Below are 22,755 nucleotides of genomic sequence, written 5' to 3' on the forward strand. Positions count from 1 at the left end.
TAGGTAAGAACAGAATCTACACACACTCAAGAACACAAAGGTGAGAACAGTTCTGCGGTTTGAGAACACGTCATGAATCTGACAGGCTTTTGCTTAGGAGCTTTATCAAGAAATAATAAAAAAAAAAACTGGTGAATGAGGCACATTGTTATATCAGATCAAGATTTAAAGTGCATTAGATAGGAGGTGCGTTGTCAGGAGGCTTTATTGTAGACTGAACTCCACATAGTATATTACTGCAATATACCGTATGAATTGAAAGGCGTTGGCAGGAACTTCAGATGCTGAGATAATTATTTCAATATAATTATTGCAATAAAAACTCTCAAGACATTGTCTTTTGGCAGGCAAGAGATTTCTTCCCCAACATGTCCTCTCTTGCAGTTTGCAGAGAAATTTCAGGAAGCTATTTTACAGTTAGTTAGAGAAATTCTACCATATTTTATATATATATATACACACACACACAGATTTTTTTCCAGCATAATTGGATCTTTGACAAAAAATGATTGATTATGGAGAAGTTTATTGACTGAGATTTCAGGTCAAGTCAGCTTTATTGTCATGTTGTTCATTGAAACAATCAGAAAGACTTCTCAGGGGCTGAATTACGCAGGAAGTTTGGAATTTCTCTTTAAGAAAGTTACCCGAATATGCTGGGATTAATCACATTCACTACATTTATTATGTTATTACGATTACGATTCCAGACAACTGGTTGTGACCGCAAGCTGTTAAGTGCACTTTAAAATAGCCACTTGAGTTTAACTGTCTGAAGCTCCTCTTTTACTCTGTCCTCATCAAATTGGAACTCCGAAAAGGGGTGTGTGTGTGTGCAGTTACTCAGATTGACCACAAGAGGGAGCCATCTAAACATGATCAGAGTGAGAGAGCCGGTGAATGGTGAAAGTTGGAGAAATCCTGGTGACCTCATTCATTGCAATATTTGTTTTCTCTGCACTAGCAGGATTAGATTTATCAGATAATTATGAAGCTCAACATGAGCTGAGTCAGGCGAGTTAAAGTAGGAAAACACAGTCTGCAATATCAATACTGGAGTTAAGACCCAGCACTCTATTGAGTCCTTACAGAGGGAATATGGGTGTGGCTATAGTATGAGTATATACTGTTCTGTCTAGTATGTCAAGCATAATGCATCAGTAGAGTTATAATTTTTAATTTGTTTGTTTAACCGTTATTTACGAGGTGAGATATTAAGAACAGAATTCTCATTTACAATATCAGCCTGGCAGGTGCCAGAAGAGAAATTATTTACAGATGTCAGTTAAACCATATAAAGATTAAAATCAAGAAGTAAAACAGTTACAACGGTCATTGAAAGTGCTATAAAGTAGGCCCTGAAACGCAGTGACTGAAATGAATGTATCCACTTTTAATGTTTTCTGTAACAAATCCCAGTCATTGGCAGCAACAGACTGGACTGACATTGGACCAGAGGATGTGTTAACTTTTGGGGTCCTTACTCTGATGCAATGGGAGGGCCGTGTATTATACTTGACCACAGATTCTACATGGGGAGTAACCAAGGAGAGTTTTATGAGTACCATAAACCAGTGGATGTTACGATGAGCATGCGGAGAGGGCCATTTGACTTTTGAAAGGTTCCTTTGCAAGCAAAACTATAAATTGTGTCCCCATAATAATACTAAACAATCATGCTTTTTGCAGTAAGTGTAGCAGAGGATCGATTTGTGTAAGTTTTACTTTTTGGTTGCAACATGTCGACACGGTAATTCCACCCCACAGCTGCCATTATCTTAGGTTTTTTGATAAATTACATCAGTATGACTGTGTGTGGTGTCGTAGCAATTGCAGTGCACAATGGGATCGTTCACTTCTGGGTTCCTTGAAGACCAGAGCACACCGACCCAACAAACACTCCTAATGCTTCTCCTGCTTTTCCCCTTTTCCGTATCTTATAGTAATGGTCAAACCTTTTTCTCTGGTCATATTCCTCGTGTTATTGTTTTGCTATCCGGTGTTGACCGAAGGAGGATGGGTTTCCCTTTTGAGACTTGGTTCCTCTCAAGGTTTCTTCCTTTTGCTCTTAGGGAGTTTTTCTTTGCCACTGTTGCCATTGGCGACGCTCACTGGGGGCTCGGACCCGGATTTTTCTGTAAAGCTACTTTGTGACAACGCCTGTTGTAAAAAAGCGCTGTATAAATAAACTAATGCAGCTTTGCAGTTTAGGCTATAGACTGATGAACCAAATAACCACTGTGGACTGAGGAGAACATTCTAGAAAAGTGTGCAGTTGGGGGAAGAACCTTCTAGAATGTTGTAGAACAATATGAACAAGGAAAGACAGTGTAAAACAGTATAAATGGCAGGAAGGGGGGGGTTTCTAGAACAGTGTGCATGAGGGAAGTCTTCAACGAAATGAGGAAGAACTATCTAGAACTGTGAATTGTAGGGAGAACTTTCTAGAACAGGGGTAAACAGCTCTGGTCCTCGAGGGCCGGTGTCCAGCACAGTTTGGTAGTCCTCACTGAACCTGGCAATTAACAGATGAGTTGAAACAGCTGTGTTTGAGCAGGAAAGTCTCCAAACTGTGCTGGACATCAGCCCTCTGGTAGTGGAGTCCTGTACACCCCCTGCTCTAAAACAACGTGAAAGAGAACTTTCAGGAACAGTATGAATGTGGGAGAATATTTTACAACAGTGTGCATGAAGGAGTACCTTCTAGAACAGTGTGGATGGGAAGAACCTTCTAGAAGAGGACTTTCTAGGACAGTGTGAATGTGGGAGAGCATTCTAGAGTAGTGTGAATAGAAGGAGAACATTCTAGAACCAGAGTGAAGTTTGGGTATGTTTGTTAGGTCTGTGTGCTTGAAACTGATACAGTCAAAACACATTTAAAATATCCAAAGTAAGTGGACGATACAGGCATTTATTCATTACTGTGGAGAGAAAATTTGTATTTAACCCACGTGTGCTCAGATAGTTCGCTGTGATCACCCTGATGTACCACTGGCAACCCATTTAAACAGGTTCTACAACTTGCATGAATATCAGAATTGATATTTTATTAATTAATTTTTATTATTTTATAATAAAAATTTTATTATTTATTTTATTATTTTCATTTTGGGTTCCTTTTTTTTTGCTGTAAATAATGTGCACTTGCAGCATTGAACGCTGTTACACCTGTATCAAAATGTCATAGCGTAGTAATACGTGACTGGGCTAAATAGCCAGTTGTCTCCTAACTTTCAAAGTAGCACTTTACTTGATTCTTGTTATTTAAATAGGCTATTTTTTCATTTGACAATGTAAAATGCCAGCTTAGCCCATTAAAGAGCAAGACATTTTATATAGATTGTGGCTTTGGCCAATACTGTAAACGTGCTAATGTGTTTCTGGTTTACACAAAAATGTAATAAAAAATGGCAAAAAAAAATGGCCACCAGCCAATTTGGCTGTAAAGAAATTGTAATTGGCTACAAAATTGCTTGCTTGGTGTAGTACAAACTGTGGTAAGTGGCGATTTCATTGCTAAACTCTTTATTACTTTACATTCATCTAGAAAGTACAGTCAGTGCCAGCGGTTTACTGGTTATAGTTTATGTTCAGTAGATTAGAGACGTCAGCAGGTTGCATAAAATACATCAACCAGCCTAGTCATTTAATACACCCCCTCATATCTACACTCATTGTCCATTTTATCAGCTCCACTCACCATAGAGGTGCATTTTGTAGTTCTGCGATAACAGACTGTAATCCATCTGTTTCTCTGCATGTTGGACCCCTTTCACCCTGTTCCTCAATGGTCAGGACCCCCACAGAGCAGGTATTATGGGTGGTGGATTATTTTTGGCACTGCAGTGACACTGGCATGGTGGTGGGCTGTTAGTGTGTGTTGTGCTGGTCCACTCACTGTCCACTCTAGACACTCCTACCTTGTTGGTCCACCTTGTAGATGTAAAGTCAGAGATAGTAGCTCATCTGTTACTGCATAGTTTGTGTTGGTCATCTCTAGTCCCTCTAGCCCGTCAGTGGGCAAAGGGTGCTGCCCACAGGGCGCTGTTGGCTGGAAATTTTTGGTTGGTGGACTATTCTCAGTCCAGCGTTGGCACCAGTGTTTAAAAAAATCCAGCAGCACTGCTGTGTCTGATCCACTCAGACCAGCGCAACATACACTAACACACCACCACTATGTGTATGTAATAAAAAATCCAAAATCCCCCAAAAAAGTATGTATAAATTGTCAAACACTGCTTTAATTATTCACATGTGAAAAAAAAAACATTAATGATGACAGTCATCATCCCTTATTGTTTATTACCAAATCTGTGACATAAAGCAATTTAACAAATACGGAAGACATAAATATGAAAAGTGTATGTGAGCGCTTTAAAAAACTGGCCATTTTGCGCACAATCTCAGGAAACTAGGCAGTGCTGATCAGGAGAATTTTTTTTTAATTAAATGTTTTTTCCTTTTTCGTAATAGAAAAAAAATCACACAATCAAGAAATCACAACATACTGGAAACGTTTAGCTCACTGTTACACGGCTGCATGATGTGAACATCTTTACACATATATTCTCTCAGTATATTATGAATATATCATTGTGTCATGCATGATCTTTTTAGACGGCTTCTTTTTAAATTTCTCAGTTCTGATGAGACTTGTCAACATTCAGAGTGCAGCATCTGTGTTACGTGAAGGTTAATGTCTTGTGTGTATTCAGTAATAACCAAAGAAGGGAAAAAAACACACCTGCTGCAATCATCGAAGAAAACCAAACCAACTCAAATCGCAACTCAAAAAATAATTCATATGTATTACAACGACAACACCGCATATATATATAAAAACCACTCAGAGATCAGTATTTTAGCACGGCTACTTTGGCAGTTGATCTGAAATTAAGTGCCTTTGTCCAGACTCAAAAGATGACCGATGTCTTTCTTCTGTTTTCTTTGGAAAGTCAACGTTTTCCGCCATCAAAAGCACAGCAACCCTAAAAATCCTACGTCTCCAGCTGCCTGTATCTACGCATCAGCAGCCCTGGCTGGAGGTCTCACAGGTTTAGCTCCAGATGAATAGCTAACAGCTACGGTGATCAGCTAGGGGAAGGTGATTTCTACATCAGCTATGGTATTGAGGTGACTGACCGGGTCACTGCCCACATCCGCAGCGACGCTACAGCATAAAGCCTCATCCGTTACTGAAGCTGCAGGCCCAGCCCCGTACAGCAGGGTGTAGGAGCTGCACCTTTAAGGCCAAGCTGCTCAGAGAACAGTCCAGCAGAGGGCGCCACCTCCACTGTGTGAACCGCAGCTCTTCCATGCTCAGTCCTCGAATCAGCCACTAGAGGGAACTGATGGGATATTTCCACCTTTCCTCCTTCTTTTACAGGAGTCTGTTATGTTCCGTCCTCTTTACTTTCCTCTGGTTTGGGATCGGAGTCTGAGGAACCTTGGCTTTTCTCTCCATCGTTCCCCTCTTCTAAAGGAAGTAAAAGGAAAGACATGTTTAGACTGCAATACAAATACGTTTACGTGGACTTTCACACTACCATTGCAACTCAACTATGAGTTGTACACAGATCCATATCATGCTTAAATGGTTCTTTGCATGGGAAATAGTTCTTCAGAATGATGGAGAATGTGTTGTATATGGTTCTATATGGCACCCAAAAGGGTTCTGCTATTGGTACAAGCTTGGCATTGGTATAGAATCATATACAACACATTCTCCATCAATCTGAAGAACCATTTCACCATGCAAAGAACCATTTATGCATGAAATGGCTCTATATAGAACTCATCATTCGAAATAGAACTACTCCCTTTACTAAAAAACCCTTGAAGAACCATGTTTAAGAGGTTTTGTAAGTTTAACAAGACAAATGGCCGAGACTAAGACAAGTCAGAGAACAAATACCACTGGGCGTAAGACAAGTTATAGGCAACATAAAAAGGTACTCAAGTTCTACAGCAGTAGATTTAAAATTACACTATGTAAGATTTGGGGATTTAGAGACCTCTCTGGTGGAAATGTGTAATTGCACACAACATGCAAAAGAACACTTTGTATCGTGGGTTGTGCTTTGGACCCCTTCCCTGAGAGGATGAGTCCACTGATTGAGAGCGCACTAAAAGAGTAATCATAGAGAACTTGGTGAAGGTCATGTCTTCTGAGGATGTGAGTGGATGATTTACTATTGTCATCATATCTTCATTAGTACATTATTAGTATATTTTGCATTTGAGGCGTAAACATCAAGTTCTATTTGAGCCTGTGCATGTGACATTAATACGTAAAAACAAAGATGATCTGGAAAAATCCCGCAAAATCCGTCCCGACACCTCTGACTTTTAAATTATTTCAGGCTTTATAGACTGACATGCACCATATTTTATTGTTTATTTTCTCCTGACTCAGTAATACAACCGATTTAAATTTTAACTAAACATATATAGTGCAGTTTTAAGAAGTGCTTTAATGTACACTATAGGTAGATTCATCCACTCAGGGAAAAGGTCTGCAGCACAACTGATGTTACAAAATGTTCTTCCATGCAATGGGTGCAGTTACACACTTCCACCAGAGAGGTCTCCAAATCCCCAAATCTTACATAGTGTAGCTTTAAACATGGAGACAAACTTGGTGTATTTACATCTATATTGTGCTTACTGTATTTTTAAAAATAATTTTGCCCATGAACACACAAGAACAGGTTAAACCAGGGGTGCTCAATCCTGGTCCTGAAGATTTACCACCCTGAAGAGTTCAGATCCAACAAACCTAGTTCTAATATTCAGATGCTCCTAAAGTCCTTCATTAACTTCAGTACCTAGATCAGGTGTATTAGAGTAGGGGTAGAACGAAACTCTGCATGGTGGTAGATCTCCAGGACCAGGATTGGGTACTCCTAGTTTAAACCTTCTGCATTTATAACAATATAAAAAGTCTTGCTAGGATATTCAAAAACTGTTCTTTTAAAAATGTGCATATCTGAATAGTGAAAGTGGTTACAGTGCCCTAAAATGCATTACAAGAGAACGAAACAAAATACACTATTGCAAGAAAGCTGGAGAGATCCACCGTCCCTTGAGAGCAGAAAGGCCGCAGGGCATGGTGAGCTTCTGTGTAGTCACTGCTGCGTTCTACATGGGCAGCTGTTTGTTAACAGGAGCTCACATAAAGCAAATTTTTAAACTAAAGCCTCATGCAGAGAGCCACTAACAAGCTCCCAAACCTCCCTGCTTTGCCTGAAGCTCAGTTATCTGCTCCATAATTCATGGCTGCCCTGCCTTTCAGTGCCAGATTAGATTACAGAAGCAGTTCCATGACACGAAACCTTCTGTAGGCCTGCCCTGCTCGCTCCACTACCTACAAATGACCACTAGTGATCGGCTTGAACACTGAGATAATCGTTATGATTGGCTTCAGTGCCATCAATTCAGCTGAGCTCAGTCGAGCTCAAGTTTCAAATGTAATGGCTTTTGTGGGGATGTTAGCGGACAGTAATAGAGTATTACATAAACAGCGTCAAAAGCAGGGGTTCAGTTTTAATGCTAATACACATCCTGTGCTCTAGGCTCGCTCTCTGTAGGTTGGAAAGGTCAAGTTAGTAGCATAATCATAGTAACACACAGCTAAAAGTGGCTTATTGCTTTTATTAAATGGAGATATGAAAAAAAATCCACCAACACTTAAAAAATACAAAGTTTATTTATTATTTATAAAAACCACAATATGCAGTTCCTCTGAAAATCAAAATAACGATTCTTTCATATCTACATAACAACTGACATTTGCAAAATTCTGACAAGTCCCACCTCTCTTACTTACGATTGATACTAGGGGTGGGCGATGTGACAATATTTTACTGTCATCATGATACATGATGCCACAATATGCTTTTCTGAGTATATCGTGGATATTGTCTGTACTTACAGAACACTGACTAACTGCAAGTTTCATTACAAAGTGAGCTTAGCCAGTCCTATTAAATGAGAGCACACTAGCTACTTATCTACAGCAGTAACAACCTTATTTTGTTTTCACCTGGTGTTCCTTTGAAAAGCTCATTAGTGCTGCTTAAATTGGTGCACTTGTGGTCCTGCAGTCCTCAGATCTGCAAGGACAGCAAGGCATTTTTCACGTTCTATGCGCCCTTGGTGTGACCTTTGTTGCGGATCACGCTGGAGTGGACTCAGCTGCGGCCTCCTTCCCAAAATTCATATCCTTGAGATAAAGGCAACAGCCAATCAAAGTGGAGGGGTTTGTTTACAGCTGTCTGACCAACATGGCAGGAAAGAGTCAGCATTTCTTTTTATTTAATGTGCCATTGACCAGTTTGTAATCCATATTGTTGTTGTTGTTGTTGTTGTTGTTGTTGTTGTTATACTGTAGATAAGCAAGATTAGCCCATTCAAAAGAAACTAATATAACCAATAACAAACTCGCCACGTTACAGCACACGCAGACCCTGCACATCACACGGCTCTGTCCTAAATGCCCATTTTTAAAACTGGTGCCCCCGAGGTCACTTGCTCTCGATGACTGCACATTGTAGACATCACCAAAATGTGGACCATATGGCTTAAAGCAGTGGTCTCCAACTTGGTCATGGAGACTTACGTTCCTGCAGAGTTTAGTTCCAACTTCCATCCAATAAACTGCCCCGCCCCTTACTTACCTCTAATACATCTGATCCAGCCAATCAGGGTTTTGGGAAGAGGTTGATTAGCTGAAGCAGGTGTGGCAAACTGGATCTAGGCTCTGCAGGAACGTAGCTCTCCCGGATCAGGGTTGGACACCACTGGCTTAAGGCCTCTGTATACTTTTTCTCTGGTAAACACTGTGACGAAATTGTGGACAAAGCAAACAACCGCAGACGTCGTGAGAAGGCTTTGCTCACACTCATGGCATCTGGGCAAACTACGCAACAAAGCCTGTGATTAGGTGGTTCAAACTCAACAGGCAAAACAAAAGCACAGACTATGCATGTTTGTAAGCTTATGAGTTTTGTTTTGCTCAAAGTATACTGAGGCCTTTAGGGTCGCATGTGGGACAGGCCTATTTTTGTCACGGGGTGCACAAGAACTGCTTGCTGCAAATAAAAATGGGTACATGTATAGTGTTGTACAATAGTTGTATTAATGTTACGTGGTGAAATTCTGCTAAATGGGTTTGGCATATTACAGCATATTACAACTCCCATACATGTATGTGATTCGGGGCAGCCCCAGCAGTAAAGTGTTTGCATGCTGCCATAGTGAGTACAGCTTCATATGTTCAGCTCAGTAAAACTGCAAATAACTCTGTAAAGTGATAATACTTTTATTATGTAATAGTCTTGAAATACATGTAACAGAGACCAGTATACCCAGTTGGGCTTTTTCAAAACACGCTATTTAAAGAGTTAAGAATCCGAAGCTAAACCTGACCTAAACCTTAAGTTGTATGCTGGCCGAGGCACGAACAGGTTGCCATACTCATTTCAGTTATGTTCCATCCATGTTTATTGTGTATAAAGAACAGTATTAATGAGCACAGCAATGCTAGCTGGTTTAGCTAGTTTATCCTTAGCTGCACCATGTGGTCTGGATGCCATTTTACTTGTGGTTTATGTTCTAGTTATTAAAAAGGATGATGTGGTTGTAAAATATAATTCATATTGACACTAACAGAATTGACCCTGATGCAAAATGTAAACATTTAGAAAACTGAACATGATATGAAAACACAAGCACTTTCACCACTATATGATCGTGATAGTCATATGATAGTCATTTATAAAAGGTTGTATTATTTTCATGAATTTATGTATCTCATGTCATCAGTTTGTTCTGGAAATATATTTAGACCAATGTATTGTTTCAGGCAGCAGAGTGTTTGCATGCTGCCGTGTTGTATGCTGGCCGAGGCACGTACAAAGACTCACACTGGTTGCCGTACTCATTACAGGAGGCAAATAAAACTGCATCATCCCAGTCCGGTGTCCATTATAGGCCAGGGCGGACGAACACCCGATAGAAGGGTCACACATGGAAGTGCGTCGTCTCGTAAAAGCATCAGCTGTAGTTTGTGAATATTTAAAAAGTTTGATTGGATGTTTGTGGCAGTCCGACATGGAAGAAAGTAAAGATGAGGTGACCTCACTTGCCTGTTTTGTTGATGTTGAGCTCAGAGAGAGTCTGGGAGAGCTGACTCGCATCCAGCCCACCGGAGTCCCCCAGAATGTCATGCACTGCATTCCTCCTGCCTGTCCTTCCAGAGGCTATGAAGTCTTCATACGTCGCCTCCACATCAGTCATATCTAACTCACTTCAACATAGCAGTGTCTGGGAGAAAAAGAGGCAGAGAGGACAGTTTTAAGCAGGATGATTTTTAAACCCCTGTCCCAAAGTAAAGCAACTTATCTAGTCACACTGACTCACATCTAGCAAACCTCCACATCCAGAGACCAAAGAGCAGCAGAAGAAACGGTCCTAAACACTAAATAAAACATTGTCCTGATGACATTCTGTTGCTCCAGCAGGTTCCTAAACACCAAATGGAACAAAGGCAGCTTCTCCTTGGCCAGTACAGCATGAGAACTTAGCAAATTCTCACGTAAGTTCTGACTTATTTATGTGGATCTGAATAATGACTGAGTTCATGGTGTACATTGATTTAAAAAAGGAAAAAGAACACAGAGTTTCTATGACATACTCTCTATTTAGGACATCAAAGAAATGCCCTGGTGGAAAGTGCCAGCATCATCCTCAGTGTCATCACAGTGCCCCAAAACTTGTCGCTGAAGATTAGTGCCATCGTGAAGTATAGGCAGGACAGCAAAGTGAATAAAGGAAATTAAAGTGATATTATCCTTAAGACTAAAGCTCTATAGTATCTCTATATTTACTGATATTCTCCTAAAGACTAAAGCTCTATAGTGTCTCTATCTTTACTGATATTCACCTAAAGACTAAAGCTCTATAGTGCCTCTATATTTACTGATATTCTCCTAAAGACTAAAGCTCTATAGTGTCTCTATCTTTACTGATATTCACCTAAAGACTAAAGCTCTATAGTGCCTCTATATTTACTGATATTCTCCTAAAGACTAAAGCTCTATAGTGTCTCTATCTTTACTGATATTCACCTAAAGACTAAAGCTCTATAGTGCCTCTATATTTACTGATATTCTCCTAAAGACTAAAGCTCTATAGTGTCTCTATCTTTACTGATATTCACCTAAAGACTAAAGCTCTATAGTGTCTCTATCTTTACTGATATTCACCTAAAGACTAAAGCTCTATAGTGTCTCTATATTTACTGATATTCTCCTAAAGACTAAAGCTCTATAGCGTCTCTATCTAAAGACTAAAGCTCTATAGCGTCTATATTTACTGATATTCTCCTAAAGACTAAAGCTCTATAGTGTCTCTATATTACTGATATTATCCTAAAGACTAAAGCTCTATAGTGTCTCTATATTTACTGATATTCTCCTAAAGACTAAAGCTCTATAGTGCCTCTATCTAAAGACTAAAGCTCTATAGCGTCTATATTTACTGATATTCTCCTAAAGACTAAAGCTCTATAGTGCCTCTATATTTACTGATATTCTCCTAAAGACTAAAGCTCTATAGTGTCTCTATATTTACTGATATTCTCCTAAAGACTAAAGCTCTATAGTGTCTCTATATTTACTGATATTCTCCTAAAGACTAAAGCTCTATAGTGTCTCTATCTAAAGACTAAAGCTCTATAGCGCCTCTATATTTATTGATATTCTCCTAAAGACTAAAGCTCTATAGTGCCTCTATATTTACTGATATTCTCCTAAAGACTAAAGCTCTATAGTGCCTCTATATTTACTGATATTCTCCTAAAGACTAAAGCTCTATAGTGTCTCTATATTTACTGATATTCTCCTAAAGACTAAAGCTCTATAGTGTCTCTATATTTACTGATATTCTCCTAAAGACTAAAGCTCTATAGCGTCTCTATCTAAAGACTAAAGCTCTATAGTGCCTCTATATTTACTGATATTCTCCTAAAGACTAAAGCTCTATAGTGTCTCTATATTTACTGATATTCTCCTAAAGACTAAAGCTCTATAGTGCCTCTATATTTACTGATATTCTCCTAAAGACTAAAGCTCTATAGTGTCTCTATCTTTACTGATATTCACCTAAAGACTAAAGCTCTATAGTGCCTCTATATTTACTGATATTCTCCTAAAGACTAAAGCTCTATAGTGTCTCTATCTTTACTGATATTCACCTAAAGACTAAAGCTCTATAGTGCCTCTATATTTACTGATATTCTCCTAAAGACTAAAGCTCTATAGTGTCTCTATCTTTACTGATATTCACCTAAAGACTAAAGCTCTATAGTGTCTCTATCTTTACTGATATTCACCTAAAGACTAAAGCTCTATAGTGTCTCTATATTTACTGATATTCTCCTAAAGACTAAAGCTCTATAGCGTCTCTATCTAAAGACTAAAGCTCTATAGCGTCTATATTTACTGATATTCTCCTAAAGACTAAAGCTCTATAGTGTCTCTATATTTACTGATATTATCCTAAAGACTAAAGCTCTATAGTGTCTCTATATTTACTGATATTCTCCTAAAGACTAAAGCTCTATAGTGCCTCTATCTAAAGACTAAAGCTCTATAGCGTCTATATTTACTGATATTCTCCTAAAGACTAAAGCTCTATAGTGTCTCTATATTTACTGATATTCTCCTAAAGACTAAAGCTCTATAGTGTCTCTATATTTACTGATATTCTCCTAAAGACTAAAGCTCTATAGTGTCTCTATCTAAAGACTAAAGCTCTATAGCGTCTATATTTACTGATATTCTCCTAAAGACTAAAGCTCTATAGTGTCTCTATATTTACTGATATTCTCCTAAAGACTAAAGCTCTATAGCGTCTCTATCTAAAGACTAAAGCTCTATAGTGCCTCTATATTTACTGATATTCTCCTAAAGACTAAAGCTCTATAGTGTCTCTATATTTACTGATATTCTCCTAAAGACTAAAGCTCTATAGTGCCTCTATATTTACTGATATTCTCCTAAAGACTAAAGCTCTATAGTGTCTCTATCTAAAGACTAAAGCTCTATAGTGTCTCTATATTTACTGATATTCTCCTAAAGACTAAAGCTCTATAGTGTCTCTATATTTACTGATATTCTCCTAAAGACTAAAGCTCTATAGTGTCTCTATCTAAAGACTAAAGTTCTATAGCGTCTCTATCTAAAGACTAAAGCTCTATAGTGTCTATATTTACTGATATTCTCCTAAAGACTAAAGCTCTATAGTGCCTCTATATTTACTGATATTCTCCTAAAGACTAAAGCTCTATAGTGCCTCTATATTTACTGATATTCTCCTAAAGACTAAAGCTCTATAGTAGTCTCTATATTTACTGATATTCTCCTAAAGACTAAAGCTCTATAGTGCCTCTATATTTACTGTATTCCCTAAAGACTAAAGCTCTATAGTGCCTCTATATTTACTGATATTCTCCTAAAGACTAAAGCTCTATAGTGTCTCTATATTTACTGATATTCTCCTAAAGACTAAAGCTCTATAGTGTCTCTATCTAAAGACTAAAGTTCTATAGTGCCTTTATATTTACTGATATTCTCCTAAAGACTAAAGCTCTATAGTGCTCATATTTACTGATATTCTCCTAAAGACTAAAGCTCTATAGTGCCTCTATATTTACTGATATTCTCCTAAAGACTAAAGCTCTATAGTGTCTCTATATTTACTGATATTCTCCTAAAGACTAAAGCTCTATAGCGTCTCTATCTAAAGACTAAAGCTCTATAGTGTCTCTATATTTACTGATATTCTCCTAAGGACTAAAGCTCTATAGTCTCTATATTTACTGATATTCTCCTAAAGACTAAAGCTCTATAGTGCCTCTATATTTACTGATATTCTCCTAAAGACTAAAGCTCTATAGTGCCTCTATATTTACTGATATTATCCTAAAAATGAAAGCTCTATAGTGTCTCCATATTTACTGGTATTATCCTACAGACCAAAGCTCTATAGTGTCTCTATATTTACTGATATTCTCCTAAAGACTAAAGCTCTATAGTGTCTCTATCTAAAGACTAAAGCTCTATAGTGTCTCTATATTTAGTGATATTCTCCTAAAGACCAAAGCTCTTTAGTGTCTCTATATTTACTGATATTATCCTAAAAATGAAAGCTCTATTGTGTCTATATTTAGTAATATTCCCCTAAAGCTCTATAGTGTCTTTATATTTTGTGATATTATCCTTAAGACTAAAGCTCTATAGTCTCTCTGTATTTAATGATATTATCCTAACAATGAAAGCTCTGTGGTATCTCTACATTGTCATATTTATTCTAAAAACTAAAAGTCTACAGTATCTCTATATTAAGTGATATTAGTGATTTAGTGAGTTTATCATAAAGACTAAAGCTGTACTGTATCTCTATTTTAGTGATATTATCCTTAAAACCCTATAATATTTCTGTATTTGGTATCTCTAAATTTAGCAATACTGTAATAAAGATTACAGCTCTATAGTATCTGTGTAGCGATGTCATCCTAAAGATTAAAGCTGCATAGTATTTATGTATTTAGTGATACAATCCTAAAGACTAAAGCTCTACAGTACCTCTATATTTAGAGATATTATCCTAAAAACCTATACTATTTCTGTATTTCGTATCTCTAAATGTAATGATACTATAATAAAGATTATAGCTTTACAGTATCTCTACATTTAGTGATATTATCCTAAAGACTAAAGCTCTACAGTACCTCTATATTTAGAGATATTATATTATAAGCTCTGTAGTATTTCTATATGTAGTATCTCTTTATTTAGTGATATTATCCTAAAGACTAAAGCTTTATAGTATCTATTTATTTAGTGATATCACAAGAACAAAAGCTCTATAGTACCTCTATATTTGGTGATAATATTCCAAAGCTATACAGTAGTTCCTTTACAGGAACTTCAAAATTGACCGTTCTCTCCTTTGTCCATATATGGAAACAAAGTGGCAAAAAAGGCCTTTTTTGAGTGTACTGTTTTTATGATGTCACAAAAACCATCAGATTTGCCTACATCCACTATGAAGCTAATGTAGCTAAATGTAATGGACATTTATGTTACCCAACATCATTTTGCTTCTATTATATTAGCCTTGTAGCTCCAGTGCAACTAAAGAAGCGAACTGCGGACACCAAGTCCTGGCTAAATGATTACACTTGTGGTAAGGGGGAAACCGAAAGGTTAACCATTCCTTTAACAAAGATCATATTCTGCAGCTCTAGTATTCAGCAATGGCAGATACTGGAGATTCGGTGTATTGAAGACGTATCAGCGGTGAAAAACTGATACCGTCTGCAGGAGCGATTTCACTCCAGGGACAGTAAAGCATGCAACAAGGCGCTGAAACAGTTTGCACGTCCGCAGAATTTTCTGGTTCTATCTGACTAAATACTGGTCATTAGACATTAGGACTATGTCCCTGCTGCGCCCCGAGAAGCTCTGCAGCTATATTTAGTTCATGTCATCATTGCGGCTCAGTTGTTCTCAGCTGTTGCTTTCAAAATGGTGTCACAGGGTGGATAAACCATCGTAAGGAGGTCACCATTACGGAGCAGTTGGCGTGCTCAAGGAAAGCTCGTTTGATTGATTACCCCGTTTGATTATTTACCCCACATAACACATTCGATGTGATGCGAAAGCCCACCCTATTTCTTTTCATAAGGCTTTTTTGTAGCATGGCATTAATGGACCTGAACAGGACCTGTTCCAAGATACAGGGACACACACACACACACACACACACACACACACACACACACACACATACATATATATATATATATAAGTGGATACAAAGTAAGTAAGATAAAGTAAGATCATCAGTGTGCTTTGAATACATTGCAAGACACATAATCTGTAGCAAAATAATTGCAATATATTGTTCTGTCTATACTGGAATATGCTGTAATTTGCAAAAGTTTTGTATTTTTGATTTTTAATTTAAATTAATGAAATAATATATAAAAGACTATATTACACAAAAAAAAAAACTTAAATAGAAATCGTGCACTAAAATTCTCAGAAAAAGAGCCAGATTTATGTTTGTTGTAGACTGAGTCAAGAACAAAGCCTGGGCACATGGAGTCTTAGTCAAGAACAAAGCCTGGACACATTGAGTCTTAGTCAAGAACAAAGCCTGGACACATGGAGTCTTAGTCAAGAACAAAGCCTGGACACATGGAGTCTTAGACAAGAACAAAGCCTGGACACATGGAGTCTTAGTCAAGAACAAAGCCTGGACAAATCAAGGTCGAGTCAAGAACAAAGCCTGGACAAATCAAGGTCGAGTCAAGAACAAAGCCTGGACAAATCAAGGTCAAGTCAAGAACAAAGCCTGAACACATCAATTCTGAGTCAAGAACAAAGCCTGAACACATCGAGTCTTAGTCAAGAACAAAGCCTGAACACATCGAGTCTTAGTCAAGAACAAAGCCTGAACACATCGAGTCTTAGTCAAGAACAAAGCCTGAACACATCGAGTCTTAGTCAAGAACAAAGCCTGGACACATGGAGTCTTAGTCAAGAACAAACCCTGGACACATCAAGTCTTAGTCAAGAACAAAGCCTGGACAAATCAAGGTCGAGTCAAGAACAAAGCCTGGACACATTGAGTCAAATCAAGAACAAGGCCTGGACACATCAATTCTGAGTCAAGAGCAAAACTTGGTAGTAGGTGAGTCTGAGTCAAGACCGAGACCAGATGTCTCTTAGACCAAACAAGACCGAGAACAAATTAAGATTTTTTCAGAATATAAAAATAAAAAGAAGGGGAAAAAGTTCATTCTGTCCCTTCTTCTCTAAAACTTAAAGCCACCACCTAAGATCAACTGAATATGAGTCAAACAACATACATCAATGTTTATTATTACCCCAAATCAGAGAAAGTTGGGACGGTACAGAAGTTAAAAAGAAAGCAGTGATTTCTAAAATGTACTTTGACCTGTATTTCATTGCAGACAGTATGAACACAAGATATTTCATGTTTTGTTTGGTCAACTTCATTTCATTTGTAAATGTACATTTATTTCTGTCATTCCAAAAAAAGTTGAGACGGGGGGCAATTTAGGGCTAGTAATTAGGTGAAATAATTAAACGATGATGTGATTTGAAACAGGCGATGCCAGCAGGTGATTATAATCAAGATTTGGTACAAAAGCGGCATCCAGGGAAAGCCTAGTCCTTTAGGAGCAAAAATGGGCTGAGGATCGTCAGTTTGCCCTGAAATGCGTGAGAAACTTATTGAAATGTTTCAAAGGAAGGGATTTGGGTATTTCACCCTCTACGATGTATAACATAATTAAAAGATTTAAGGAACCTGGGGGAATTCCAGCGTGTAAAGGGCAAGGGTGCAAGCCTTAGCTGAATAACTGTGCTCTCCGATCCCTCAGACAGCACTGCATCAAGAACCGTCATTAATCTATAAGCAATATAACCACATGGGCTCAGGGTTCACCTTCATCAAACACTACAATACATAGTTACAGCCACAAATGGCAGTTAAAAATTTACTGTACCAAAAGGAACCCTTATGTTAACCGTGTCCAGAAACGCCGTCGACTTCTCTGGGCTTGGAAGCATCTGGGATGGACCTACACACCGTGGAAAAGTGAACTGTGGTCAGATGAATCAATATTTCAGGTCTTTTTGGAAGGACGTAAGGGTATGGGTGCTGGGCTTTAACATACCGTGCCACCTTTTCTGGTTTGGAGTTGTAATTGAAAATAGTAATAATAACATTCTAATCTGCCCTCAGAGGGCAGATAGAGTTTGAATTTTGGAGCCAATGAACAACAAACAAATAATACTCAGTTAAGCCATCATGGAAAGTATCAGTTAGATCCTCAACTGGCAGCGAACAGATTTTTTAACTGTTTTGTTCTGTTTGAAGGGTTTGTAAATATTCAATAACGATAGTAAAACGTTCTGTTTCCCGTTACCTCAGTTGGAGACATTGTACTAAGCCGCTCTCCAGAACAAGCCCACCGCACCCTAAAACCGAGACAAGATCGAGTCAAAATAATGTAGAGATCAAGACAAGACCATTAATTTATGGTCTCAAGACTGGACTTCAATACGACAACACTAACTGGCTCTTTAACTTATTTTCACTTAGAAAATTGACAAATAATTTGACTGGCACTGTTCAAACTTCTGTATACAACTATATGAACAGAACTTGTTCGTTTACATTTAGCACAGCAGGCTCACCTCTCAGCTGTGTTGTTTCCCAAATGTTGTTAGAGTGAAAAGGAAAAAACCGAAACCCTGAGCTGACTCTCTTCTCATGAAACTGTCTCAGAAAGCCTAGCCAATGAAATGTCAACATTAATAATTCCCTCTGCTACAGCTAGCACCTGTCCAGAAGTGAGTCAAACCAGGCCGAGCATGGTTCCTCTCTTTCTCTCTCTCTCTCTCTCTCGCTGTCTCTCACTTGCTCTCTCGCTCTCCAAGCCCCTTGGCACCCAAGTTCAAGTCCAAAAAATCAATACGCTCTGTGGGTGGGCAGACAGTTCCTTTAGGCAAAAGTGACAACTGTACAGAAGGCTCCATGCACATGCTCACTCTGAGTGTGCCAAAGCTTGCCTCGGTGGCATCAGCCAACCCACCCACACAGATGGCTTGTGCAACAGTTTTAACAAAAACATCCCTGAATGGATTGACGGACTGTACCATTGAACAAGTACGGCGGTTCCACACTTGGATATTTGGCTTCAAGATTTCTATAGTGCTGTAGGATACTACAGTATGCTATAATACTTTCACCTCTGTGAAATATTCCTGTAGTCCCATCTCGTAGTGAGATTATTGTAGGAATCCTATAGAAATTCCTGTAGTTTTATTTCAGTTCATTTTCATAGGAGCTGTCTTATGCTTATCTTTCTTGCTATTGAGACACCACCCATATAGCTAGCACAACAATTACACTAGCTTTAAAGCAACACTGTGGAGACCTCTCTGAGAACTCGGTGAAAACTTGTTGAAGGACGTGTCTTCCGGTCAGCCAAATATAGCTGTCTGAGTGCTACTTGCTACTTGCTAGTCATACAAAGCTCATCGGAACAAACCTGCAGTGAGAACGACGTGGCAGTAAGTCAGTGTAAAGTAGTGCAAAAGTGGGGATTGGTGAAGGACATGTCTTCTGAAGATATGAGTGAATCATCTACTATTGTCATAATATCATTAGTATGATGTTGATTTAAGACCTAAACATTGAGTCAGACCTTTTTAAGCCTGTGCATTTGACGTTAATAAGACGTACCATGTGGTCCAAAAAAACTCGCCAAATCCGTCCTGGGACCTCTGACTTTTAAATGATTATTTAATTAAAAATAATTTTAGTTATTTTACTGTGTTATTTTGTCTCCATATATAAGAAATACTACTTCTTTCAATTTTAACAAAAAATATTACATAGTGCTGCTTTAAAGGGAAATTCCTGCCTAAGTTAGCAGTGATGTACGATATAAACCAAGTCATTCGGTGTGGTTTGATGTGAAATGTGCCAACTTACAGAATCAAAATTGTTCACAGCAATGATGGTGATAGCAGGTGACAGAGGATAATAGATGGTGATAGTAACCAGACAACTCCAGAATTTCATGCTTCTAAAAGCTCACAGAAAGTTCTTAAATAAAATGTCTAGGCACACACTGCCTGACGCTTAGGGCTGAACAACTTGGAGAACATATCTATTTTGCTGGCCAATAGTGTGACTGCGATTTAAACTGTGATTATTTTCTACAAATTCAGGTCCAGGCCATAAACACCAGCCAAGTGTTCTGGGTCAAGGCTTGGATGCTGAACGTAGTGCATCAGCCTGCCTGTTAGTTGTGGTTGTGATGTCACAGCACACGGGTGTTTGGTTGCTTCTGATTGGTCTAACTCATCTACAGGTAGTTCACAAGCTACATGTTATTAGTTTGAATTTCCCCATTTAAAACTTGCTAGGACAGCACTGTTGGTAATGTAGGCTATAATTAAAATAGCAGCCCCTGCAATTTGACAATTGCACTCAGTTAAATAATAATAATTAGAATAATAATTATTATTTGATCAAAAATGAATTTTAGTCCTGGTGATTCTAAAACAATGAGTGTGTTTACATGCACTCAATAATCCTATAACTGTAGAAAATCTAATTTTTTTAGTAATCCAATGCGTCAACACGTTCACATGCGCTTGGGTAATCAGATAATGGGAAAACTCTGGGTCATTGGTAATCGGATTTCTGCTTTGCAACCGGCCAATAAACTCACAGAAGATGTGATGTAAACGTAACGTAAAACTCAAACTTCAAAGAAAACAATGTTTTTCAGATTTACAATTATTTTACCATCATCAGTATTATTTACAGAAACTCAGTCTTTTTGGATGGTAAATAAAATGGCTATATTTTTGTTGTAAATATTTTGACTGTTTACATCACAATGATTGAAATATGCAGAAAATATGAAAACATTGGTGGAATTCCTCTTTCAGTAAAGCCTGGCTCTGTTACATTATCCCTAATGGGACAGCTAAGCTTTAACTTTGTGTGGCTTTTAAGTGGCTCTGGGAAATACATTCAGGAACTCAAAATAAGAGGCTACTCAGTGCTAACATCTAACATCTCAAATCCAAAGTGATTAGGCTGTGCATTACAGTAATGGCTTCCCTGGTGTGCATCTGCAGGCGAAATCAAAATTCAGTGCAATAATGTAATGACATGCAGTGTAATAAGCCTAATGTAATGACAAGACATCAACAGTGATATTGATGCAAACATGCATGGAGAAGCCGACAATCAGCTATTCAGTGCAAACCCGCAGGGTAATTATAACACTAGAAGCGAAGGGTCGTTCCCTGCTTAGAGCAAGACTGCACTCTTAAGAAAGATTGTTCTTTTGTAAAGTTAATGGTTCTATTTAGAACCATGAGTTCATGCTTAAAGGGTTTTTTGCATGGTGAAATGGTTGTTTAGAATGACAGGTTATGTATTGTATATGGTTCTATATGGGACCCTTTTAAAAATGGCTCTATGCAGCACCAAAAAATGTTCTGTTATTGTTACAATGTCAAAGAAGAACCCTTTTGGTGCTGTACAGAACCATATATGACACAATCTCCAACAATCTGAACAACCATTTCACCATGCAAAGAACTATTTAAGCATGCAGCTTAATTTTATGTATAGTTCTATATAGATTCCGCGTAGAACCTTTTTGAAAATGGTTCTATATAGCACCAAAAGGGGTTCTGCTATTGTTACAAGCTTGACATCGTAGGAGAAGAACCATGTTTGGTGCTATATAGAACCGATTGTCAAAAAAGGTTATATGCAGAATCATATGCAACACATTCTTTATCACTCGGAAGACTGGCTTAATAGAACCTTGTTGAATATGGTTCTGTATAGCACCAAAAAGGGTTCTTCTACCATTACAAGCTTGACATCATAAGAGAAGAACCATTATTGGTGCTATATAGAACCATTGTCAAAAAGGTTCTATTCAGAATCATATACAACACATTCTTTACCAATTTGAAGAACCATTTAAGCATGCAAATGGTTGTTCGAGTGTTCATGGTCCTATAGAGAACCACTGTCTTTACTAAAGAACCCTTGAAGAACCATCTTGGTAAGAGTGATACATATCCAGATGACTTTACTAGGATTACTGACTGCCATACTTTCTCTGTCTGGCCACAAACGCGGTTTGAAAGCATATATAAGAACCAGGACCTTTTTACGTGAGGTCCAAAACAATAGGCCAGCTTTTATTTCTAACAGCAACGGCCTTCAGTCCAATTTCAGATCAATACACATCTGTAGACTGGCCCAGGCACAGGCCCAGTCCTGTCCATATCTCTGTCCTCCGCTTTGAAATGCCTGTGCTAGCCCTGTCCCTGTCCTTGGCATTTTATTTATGACACGCATTGTGGACAGACCTACCTACCGAGCAGAGAGATGAGATAATGCTCGCGCCGGGGGCTTACAATAACCAGAGAGGAGAGTAAAAGGGCGCAGGCGCATTAACGAGGACGCGTTGGCGTCCTAATAAAGAAACAGACGCGCAAGTGTCACTGTTTAACGCGTGTTCCGGTCAGTCCTACCTGTTTTAGGCTTTACGATGTCCCGAGCTTGCAGGGGGTTCGCAGCCTTGTCGTGCGTAATACAAACGGGACGCACGCTGGCACAGCCGCTGCTGATGCGTTGTTTTCTTTTCCCACCCGTATTGCGACTTCCACCCGTTTTACGAAGAACGCACTGCGATTGGTTTGCGGGTCGGACTCCCGCGCTACGATTGGCTGGTCGTTCTTATTGTGCTTTAGGCTGCGCTTGTCAACTCACCAAAGCCGATGATGTCACGTGACCATGTCTTCTATCACGGCTGTGTTCTGAACCGCTCCCTCTTAGATAAATAGTCCACTATGTAGTGTGTCAGTCATGTTGTAGTGGAGATCCAGGACTGGGCTGAATACCAAATACACTGTATTCAGTAACGAGTTCAGACAAGTCCAGAGAGGCCATGAGGTAGTTTTAATTTTTTGGACTGTTATTTTCAGATAACGAGTTAATTATCTTGTCACCTCAAGATAACAAATTGTTATCTTGAAATAACAAGTTACTTGTTATCTTGAAATAACAAAAGTTATCTTGAGATAACAAGTTAATTATCTTGTG

At 38.5% G+C, this 22,755-nt stretch overlaps 1 protein-coding gene across 1 annotated transcript; it reads right to left on the bottom strand.

Moving 5' to 3' along the window:
* Nucleotides 1–4,466: 4,466 nt before the first annotated feature.
* On the bottom strand, nucleotides 4,467–22,302 carry pkia (cAMP-dependent protein kinase inhibitor alpha). The gene is made up of 3 exons (XM_036558444.1): nucleotides 22,185–22,302; nucleotides 10,149–10,326; nucleotides 4,467–5,476 (listed from the first exon to the last, which is right to left on the bottom strand). Exons 2-3 carry the CDS (start codon nucleotides 10,297–10,299, stop codon nucleotides 5,394–5,396), a joined length of 234 nt encoding a protein of 77 aa, XP_036414337.1. The 5' UTR covers nucleotides 10,300–10,326; nucleotides 22,185–22,302; the 3' UTR covers nucleotides 4,467–5,393.
* Nucleotides 22,303–22,755: the final 453 nt, after the last annotated feature.

This window comes from Colossoma macropomum, unplaced genomic scaffold (assembly GCF_904425465.1).
Source record: "Colossoma macropomum unplaced genomic scaffold, Colossoma_macropomum, whole genome shotgun sequence".
Lineage (NCBI taxonomy): Eukaryota > Metazoa > Chordata > Actinopteri > Characiformes > Serrasalmidae > Colossoma > Colossoma macropomum.